This window comes from Notothenia coriiceps, unplaced genomic scaffold (genome assembly GCF_000735185.1).
Source record: "Notothenia coriiceps isolate Sejong01 unplaced genomic scaffold, NC01 NC01_scaffold00019360, whole genome shotgun sequence".
NCBI lineage: Eukaryota > Metazoa > Chordata > Actinopteri > Perciformes > Nototheniidae > Notothenia > Notothenia coriiceps.
In genome coordinates, this window is record NW_011352061.1 from 380,423 (window position 1) to 389,983 (window position 9,561).

The 9,561-nt window shown below is 40.1% G+C and overlaps 1 protein-coding gene across 1 annotated transcript in view; it reads left to right on the forward strand.

Annotated features, from left to right (window-relative positions):
• The first annotated feature begins 472 nt into the window (after window positions 1-472).
• The window catches only part of ahr2 (aryl hydrocarbon receptor 2), a 37,265-nt gene continuing 28,176 nt past the window's right edge, over window positions 473-9,561 (forward strand). Inside the window, exons 1-2 of the mRNA XM_010778753.1 lie at window positions 473-889; window positions 9,052-9,239. Of these exons, the coding sequence (XP_010777055.1) occupies window positions 831-889; window positions 9,052-9,239 (247 nt within the window). The 5' untranslated portion in view covers window positions 473-830. The remainder of the gene's footprint in view (window positions 890-9,051; window positions 9,240-9,561) is intronic.

The following is a 9,561-nucleotide window of genomic DNA, read 5'->3' on the forward strand; positions in this document are numbered from 1 at the left end:
GTTATTTTAAATAGATGAATTGATTATGCCGCCTACTCAAGTTCAACTATGCATTCTTTTCTATAAATAATAATAATTTTTGTTACATTTATAAAAAATGTAAATGCTTTAATTGTATCCTTATAATTATTATTTCATTATAATTTGTTTGTGGTTTTTTATTTTTAAAATGAAAATGTATTAATACATCAATTATTGTAATTCTAGTGTAATATGATAGGATAGAAAATAAATTCCCTCTTAAGGTCTCCTGGTAGAGATGCAGTCCTCCAGTTCCTCCTCCTCTGTGGTTAGTCTCAGTTTTTGGTCCACCTTAAATATTTCTGCTCGCGCAAAAGTGTCACTCACACTCACACAGACACACACACGCACACGCACACGCATACACTCACAAACACACAAACACAAACACACACACGGCTACGGGAGCGCGCGCCAGCAGCCCTGTCAAATCACACTGGCGGTGACGCGCAGGCGGAGGACTTACATAAAAATCCTCTGGGGACTTTTTTTTTTATTTAACGTTCAAAAGTCACGGTATTTGCGGTAAATCGGAGTGGATATACATAAAGCGGCAGAGGATGAAAAGTCGTGATAGTTAGCGGACGTTTTCTCGGAGTTTGGATCACATAAAGTGCGTAGAGGGAAGTTTTCTACGCGAACCAAGCGAGGACGTAAAGGGGATTTTACGTCTCATTTTTCATACTTTTTATTATTTTTGTCGTTTTTGTTGTTTGCGGGATGTGAATCTACCGAGTTGTACCGGTAACTTGTTCCTAAAAACCCGGGATAAAGCCACTTTTCATTTACCTTACTTTGTTGAACTCACCATGCTGGCGAACACGTCGCTTTACGCTGCAAAGAAACGGAAGAAGCCGGTGCAGAAAATGTAAGTAAACAAGCATACAACTGTAAAAACTGTGTAATACTTCTATAGTTATTCATATAATATCACAGAGTGTGTATTGGGTACATAAAAAGCTTGTGCACAATGCTTTTATTGTACTTTCTATATGCCTTTAATACCCCTGTATTATGGTGACCCATTGTACTGCGTACTGCGTACTGTACTTTCACTGTAATATATTAGAAATATTACAGTAGGCCTACTACCACTACACAAACTCTACTCATGCTTCTTTTCAGGATTAAGAACATATTTAAATGTACTATTTCCACACCACGCATTAATGACTTTTTGATGATTTTATTGCATTAAAATAATATTTTATGTATTTTTCTTATTCTTTTTTAAGATAAATAGTTTTTTTTTTACTGAGTTACAGCTGTGCAACCATATCCAGAGGAGTGTGCATTACAGCCTGAGTTACATGGTAATAAGAGTGCATGCAGTAGGTCATAAGTTGCACTCTGTGTTTGCAATAGTAGCCACATTGTCCTGGATATAAAGACCATAAAGTGTGTTTTCCCGGCTGTGGTTGTGTAATGCTGGGTGCTGAAGTCCAACAGCACTGCACCATGGAACATAAAGAAAACTGTTGCTGCAGGATTATTAAAAAACCTAATTATATCACCTGATGCAGCAGGGCTTCCCAAGACTCGTGTGCACATTTTATAAAACTTTTGACTTATTTATTTCCCTTCCTTTCTGAGAATGGCATTTTGAGTTGTTTTTTGATTGACTTTTGGCTGGGAGGAAAACCCCACATCAGTATCAATCATAATACTACCTCCTTTTGAGTCTATTTATCTTAAAGCGGATGCATATTCAAATTGCATTTTTGAGAAACACAATATGAGAATATTGCAGGGTTTTATGTGCAGTAGGAAAATGCCTTTTGGACTACATTGTATTTGTAATGTGTTTAACAATGCTCAAATGGTTCTGTAAGGAGTCTTTGTACCTCTTTGTGGCATCAGAAATTCCTTTAATTGTGATTTCTCAGTTCATCAGGACCTTTTTAAGGATCTCTCAGGAACTTTATTTTGTCAGGCAGTGTTTTTTACAGGAGCAAATGGGGCAGTGGTTCATTTTTGCACCAAAATGTGATCTGACAAGTGGCTGTATTATGGTACTATAAAGAACGTTTATGCCTGATTACTAACTAGACTGTGATGACCCCAGATGGACAGTCTGCTTAGTGCAAGACTAAACATGCCTCAAATAAATACATTTAAAATAGACTCTTCCTGTTGTTTTGGGTGCTTTCAAACTCACATTTTGTCGTGGCTTTGGTTTAATTTAATTGCAAGAAAAACACTTTTTGACCTATTAACAGGAAGTAAACCAAACCACAGATTACTATTTGATGAGATGGACACATTAATATGAAGATGAGCGGGTTTGCTTGAAATCCGGGCCAAAGATAGGGCACCGCATATCATAAACAACGTTTGGCAAACTGGAGGAGAAAAGATCTCTGCGAATTAGAACGTGGCATACAGTACATTTCAAACACTAAAGAAAAGTACCTCAAAAGTGTACTTGAGTAAATATACTTAGTTACTTCCACCGCAGTAATATATATTGTACACGCCTCTCGCAAGTCATTTGTTTTATATTCGATCCGCTTGTGCACCCGAAAACCAAACCGCACAGAAAAGAAAGCAAACCAGAACTATCAACTTAGCATTTTGTCCTAAAATAACCCTTTAAGCACCGTTACCATTCATTTAAGGTTCTTTAAATGTTAGGGATATTCCTGAATGCAACATGCTTGAAAATCCCCTTAAACACCCATCACAGTGCTTTAAATAACATGCTTGGAGAAGTCATGGAATGCAACATGCTTTAATAATTCTTTAATTAGTATGTAGTGTCTCTCCTGGGACATGTCTACATGCTTTAATGTTCAAAAAGCCCTTTATTTTTCTCATACTGCCTGTGCTGCAGCACCTCTTTTCACCCTCTGTCTGAAACCAGAGCCCAGTCTGCTCTGATTGGTTAGCTGGCCGGCTCTGTTTAGATTGGTCAACCGCTTAGAGATTACCCGCCCCTTAGCCTATCACGTACAATATGTTGGAGATCTAGCCAATTGAAGTGTGAGGCTTACATAGTGATGTCACTATGTTCTGAAAGTAAACAATGGAGTCCAATGGAGGCGTTTCAGGTAGGGGGGGGGGGGGGGGAGTGTGGGATTTTAGCATTTGCAGACCATTTACTTAACACCCATAATAGTGCTTTAATAACATTCGTGGGCATGCCATTGAATGCAACACGCTCGAATAGCTCATTAACACCCATCGTATTGCTGTAAAGACATTTTTCTTGCTAAAGTGGGTTTTCCCGTTAATGCAAAGAACATTTCAGAGATGTTCTTGAATGCAACACGCTTGAATAGTTCCTATTTAGACCTTTCTGACGAGCACCATGCTGAATTGGATTGAGCCTTTTCAGATAGGAGCTGCTCTCTGTGAGCTTCCCAGGTTGTGACTCCTGCCTTTTACGAGCCACACGGCAGCGTTAACGGCTCGCACAGAACCGCAGGCCCGGGGTCAGAACCCTGCCAGAACCGTGGTTTCAGTGTGTGTGTGGTACTACCTGCATTAATCATAATCAGGACGTGGAGCGAGAGGCTCTCACGCAATGTTTCCACGAGGGAGGAGGGAGGGAGGAGGATGGCGTAATCTGAGCCTCGCTGTGTGTTTTTCCTCCTCCTCCTCCTCCTCCTCCTCCTCCTCCTCCTTCGCTGCCACAACATACTTTTTCCTGTCTTTCCTTCCGTGTCTCTGGGTGTTTTTTGGGGGGGTTGTTTCTTTCCTCCCTCCCTCAACACAAATGAACATAGTTCAGTGTCACGCAAACGCTTACATAACTCTCCCATGTTCACTCTGCTTTTTTCTTTTAGGGAAAAGTTGCTCTCGGTTTATCTTTCGTTTCTTTTTCTTTGTTTAGGAAATGGTGAGTAAGTGTGTGAGAGAGGAGGCGTGACAGCAGTGTGTCCCCAGGCGCTTTACCTTTATGTTTACACTGTAGAAGCAGAACATTTACATGTATGGTGATTTCTCTTAGTCTGTGAAAAAGTTATGAAACAACAAGTATGCAGACTCCATTACATCACTTTAATGCAAAGTACTTCTTGAACAATCCAAGTTATGCTATTTCAATCAGGAGAGACGGTTTTGATGTAAGAATACATATTTATTGCAGAGATACACAAATGAATGTAATGGCGATTTTAGCGATTAGGCCCCGTTGTGCAGGAAGTATCATTCGGGAGGGGAGAACCGATCCGATGAAACCCCCCGGGGGTCTAGACACTGGTGGTGGTGAATGGATAGTTGGGTCGGTCTGAAGGGGAGGGGCTTAGCTTGACCCTGGATTCAGAGGGACAGGGGACAATTTTTTTAGCCTGGCTGCAGGGATTTTCTCAAGTTCAATTCCCACCAGAGCTTAAGGGATGGATCTAGCTCAAGAAAATAAATACAAAAATAGATTACAAGCCATACAAAATGTGCAAAGTGTGGATTCACTGTACCAAATCAACCAAGTTGTACATTTCCCTGCAGTGGGAAGTACTTCTGATTCTGATTCTGAAAATAAATCACCAAATGCAATCATTTAGAAAGAGGTTCATGACAAAAGGGGAAACAATCCGATGCTAAGATATTCATCTAAATGAATGCAATAAAGGGTTTTGCTGAGAAGTCATGCTGAAGAGCAGCTGTTTCTCTTATGACTGACATGTGACAGACATCAGTGTCACAGATTCACTTCCCAGATGTTATGACATCAGTAAGCATCAGAAAAACAGTGACGTTGATTTTATGCTTCTATTTCGGAGGTTTCCACTTCCTGTGTTTTGGTAGTCAGTGGTGATTGATGAGGATGTCAAATCAATAACCTTTTATTTCAAGTAAACATAATGGAAAAAGATATAAGAATGAATAAAACATCAACATTTTGTATCATATTATGTATTTGTATATGACTTGGCTAAATAGACTATAGCCTTATAGACCGATTGTCTACATACTGTACATGGAGATCTTATGCCTTTCAAGTCCAATCATTGCTCTTAACTATGAACTGTCATCAGTCCAAAGTCCACAGAGTATCATCATTTATGACTTTATGTAATTCTCAAACTGTCAGAATGTTAATTACGATGTTTTATGGGGCAGTAACTCACGCACCGCTGTTGTTTGTGAAGTAGAATGAGAAATTGTTGTTGGCACGTACCAGCAAGTTTGTTTGAAAGAGCAAAGCATTTCAAAGGGATTCACATTAGATATTAAAAGACGCATAAAGACGAATATTTATTTGATCAAACGGGATCAAATGAATGTAAATCAACCGTTTTTTGGCATTGAATTCATCAAGTTTAGAATATTGGCAGTTCTAATCCCAAAATGTTGGCTCTGAGTATCTGTTATCGACTTTTTGGACTGATATCAACCGATTTTTACACCTGAATGTTCATCTGGATATGAAAAGAAACACAGGTATAATATATACCTGTGTATATATATATAAACATGTTAAAAATGAATATAACTTTGGGCATTTAAATGACCAAATATAGAATATATACGCAGCTTTTATCCTTAAATATCTACTCTGGTATCGCCTATTCTTGCCTGATTCGGCCTCCCCGCTGTATCATACCTCCAGCAGCAGACGCCAACATCGTATTTCGTTTCTTTTGTTCTGCAAAGGTGTCGTTGCCCGGTTCCAGACAAAGTGCCTTTGTGTAAACGCAGGGGATTGTTTTTTTTCTTCCAAGTCCAACAAAAAAAAAAACCTACGCACACACACACACACACACACACACACACACACACACACACACACGCAGATCTGTGAGATAACGGAGAAGCAACAACACTGGCCGCTCATTGTTCTTGCAGGGAGTTGTGCCGTCAGGAATGCAGCGATAGATATCATCTCCTCGATCCCAGATAGGTCGTGTTCTGCGGTATTATTGGAAGCAGATGTCTTATTTACAGGAGATGAGGGTTTAACGTTTTACACATTTACGTTGCAGTTACAGCGCTGCACCGACGTCATGCTTTTTACAGTGTAACGGATTTAAAGTGTGAAATCACACATCTGTCGATAACCAGAGTTAGATTACTGTGAGCTGCACATTTGTTTCTGAACACTGGTTGGGATTTTCTGTCTGAATTTGGCATATTTTACAGTACAGTTCTCTCCTGGTAAATATATTGTTTGATTCTTTTGTGAAATATCCTGTGAAACTTTACATCTGCTGAAAGATTTCTTCTTTTTACCAGCATAAAATCAGAAAAAAACTCATACATAAAACCATACATTTAAACCCTTTGAACTGTTTTTTATATTCCTGCTTATTATGTTGAATTTAAATTAAACTTGTTGATTTGATTGACCTAATCTTTATTTTTTTTATTCGTACAAATGCAAATTATTTCCTCACTCCTGTTGCCAGTAACTCAGAAGTTGGTCAATGTTTTTTGCAACTTCAGGCGGGACATTGTGTAACAGGGAGGTAGCTGTGAGTAGGTTAAAGGGTTACATTGCAGAGAAAGCATGCAGCTATGCAGGTACACACACACGCACACGCACACGCACACGCACACACACCCAGACACAGAGAGCGACGTGATTGGCCTCACCTGACCTACAGTCCCCGGCGGAGGCAGAACATCTGAAGCTGATTTAAGTGGCAGAGCAGCAGACGTGCAGCTGCACTGTGGGAGACCGACCTGAGGTCACAGGTTCAATTCCCACAACAACCACACGCTCTGTTGAAGTGCTCTTGAGCAAGAAACCAAAAACCCATCTGCTGAGATTCTTTGAAAGCTTAAAGAGTCCCTATAGAGTGCCACAGTGACGCGTCCTAAAACCCGGAAGGAAGTTAGCATTTTACCACTTCCGGTTCCTTCGCCAAAAAGCAATGCAATTTCTCCATAGGGTTTAGGAAAATAGCTGGAAATAAGGTCTGTGTTTGACACACATTGAAGAGACGGATCACGTTTTGTTCTACGACATTAAATCCATCAGCAGTGACCCCACTGGTGATTTCTGAAGAGTTGACGATGGTTGTTACCTAGTGGCTGAATAGGACTACAGAAATTGTGGAGGCCGTTGTACGTCATTACACCGAACACGTAAACACTCCCGCTAAGTTTGTTTACCCTGTTCTGCTTGAAAGTACCTACCTCCTGCAAACTGTTAAAACAAACCCTGCTGTAGTTCGTTTATAGCATAACGTTAGCATTTTGCTTCTGGCGAATAGATTTATGATTCGAAAATTATAAAAGTAGGGTAGACGTGTGGAGATTTTCCGGCTGAACAAAACGTGATCCGTCCCTTAAATGTGTGTCAACCACAGACCTTATTTCCAGCTATTTTCCTAAATCCTATGGAGAAATTGCATTGCTTTTTTGTCGAAGGAACCGGAAGGAGTTTACTTCCGGGTTTTAGGACGCGTCACTGTGGCACTCTATCGCTTTTCCAGGGTTTCTCTTCCCTGTAGTGTGTTCTATAGGTTGTTGTGCATGCAAATGGCATGCAAATGGCCTGCAAAGGCGAAAAACCCAAAGTTCCGGAACATGGTGACATCACTATGGAACACTTGCGTTTCTATTGTAGTAGAAGTAGATATTTGATTGAAGAAAGCTGCAGAACTTTTACATTTTTTTGCCTCATGTTGCAAAAAGTGCTTCAGTGTCATTGAGGGGAAAGAGCGCCTTCTGTTTGTTTGTTGATTTGTTGATTGTCATGTGAACAACAGTGTGTCAACTTTAGACTTATTGTGGAGGAAGTCAGACTCATCATGATCCGGAAACGTCAGTATGTTCTCTTCAGGGGGAAAGAAGAAGTATCGCGGACTTGTGATAACAATAACCAAGAAAAGCTTGTTTCTATTCTGATATTTTCTCCGATGACCTTAACTGACTCTCCATTGTTCTCTCTGCTGAGTTGGATTAAATTCAAAGTGAAATCGGATTATCTAGCAAAAAAGTTATTTCTGAGAAGCCATAAATGTTTTCTTTGCTGATTTGGACATAAACGGGAACACATACTAATCATCTGTTATCATGATTTAAGAAAGTCCCTCTTTTCTAAAGAGATCTGATACTGTGGTTAAACTGTATGAATGGAAAAATCCCCGAAATTACCCAAAAAGCATCCAAACTTTGGTTAAGAAAGCCACAACTTTCCCAGAAAGACACAAAAGGTGACAGTTATTATCTGTAATATAAAAAGCTATTAATGGTGAGAAATTGTGTTTTTAATGCTTCCAATTTCTGTTCATACTTGTGTTTAGTGCCTCTACCGTGACAGGAGAGAACATGTACATATAAGACACTACAGGAAGAGAAAACTAAATAATAATGCCTTTAATTCCAGATTTGAGCTAAAGCATGCTTCCAAAGAGCAGCTTAACATGAGAGGTGTCTCCACGCGTTCACAGCTTCTCCTCTGGAGGAAGAACAGCGTCTGCTTTGAGTTACAGAGCCACTTTACCGCGGTCAGTGGAGTTCAGTTTCAGACACAGAGACGCTTTCTGCTGCACCTGATCTGCTGACCTGCAGACAAACACACGGGGATTATTTACTCTCCGCTCAGTTTCCTTATCCGGACAGCGCTGCAGCATTTAGGACGATTATTATAGCATTTACGGAGCATTTATTGTTATTCTGCAACACTGTTTTGCACCAAGAAATGCAATTATAGTTAATTTATGCTACACTAGAAAAACAGTAAAAACACACACACACGCACACACGCACGCACGCGCACACACACACAAAGGTGAGGTGATTATAACAGGTGTCATCAGCCTGTTGACATGGTTCCCATGGCTACACTATGTTCCACCCGGCTAAATCCTGAGAGGCCAAAATAACAACAATACATCTGAAAATAATGCATTTAAACTCACCTTTCACACATGAAACACTTTTATATCTGAGGATAGTTGCCCAGTTTTTTTTAAGACATGAAACTGCGTTTATAACTGTTTAATACATTGAAAACCATGAAGATACCTGGTTTAAATGATCATATATTTCAGATTTGTCAGCTTCTCACATTGGATAATTTGCTTGTTAACTTCTGTGGTTCTGTGTTTTAATGTCTTTTCCTCCTTGTTTTCACAGACCCAAACCTCCTCCTCCCGATGGCATCAAGTCAAACCCGTCCAAGCGGCATCGCGACCGCCTCAACGGCGAGCTGGACAAACTCACGAGTCTGCTGCCGTTCACCGAGGACGTGCGAGCGCGCCTCGACAAACTGTCCGTGCTGCGGCTCAGCGTCGGATACCTGAAGGTCAAGAGCTTCTTCAACGGTGAGTGCTCCAATCCTGAAACAGGGTCTTTTTTGTAAGCAATATATGGAAAAGACACATTTCGCCTAATTTAGTCGATTATTTATTTAAAAAGAAAGTGAATGTTGTACATTTTCTGGTTGGAACTCAAAGAGGTTATTCACTTCCTCATATTGTTCCTCCGTCTTCAGCAGCAATTTTATCGAGACAACCTGGGAGATCCTATTTACAGCAAAGTGTGTGTGAGTGTGTGTGTGTGTGTGTGTGTGTGTGTGTGTGTGTGTGTTTGTGTGTGTGTAGTAATTACGTTACGTATAGACTATACTATTATAACGTAAGTTAT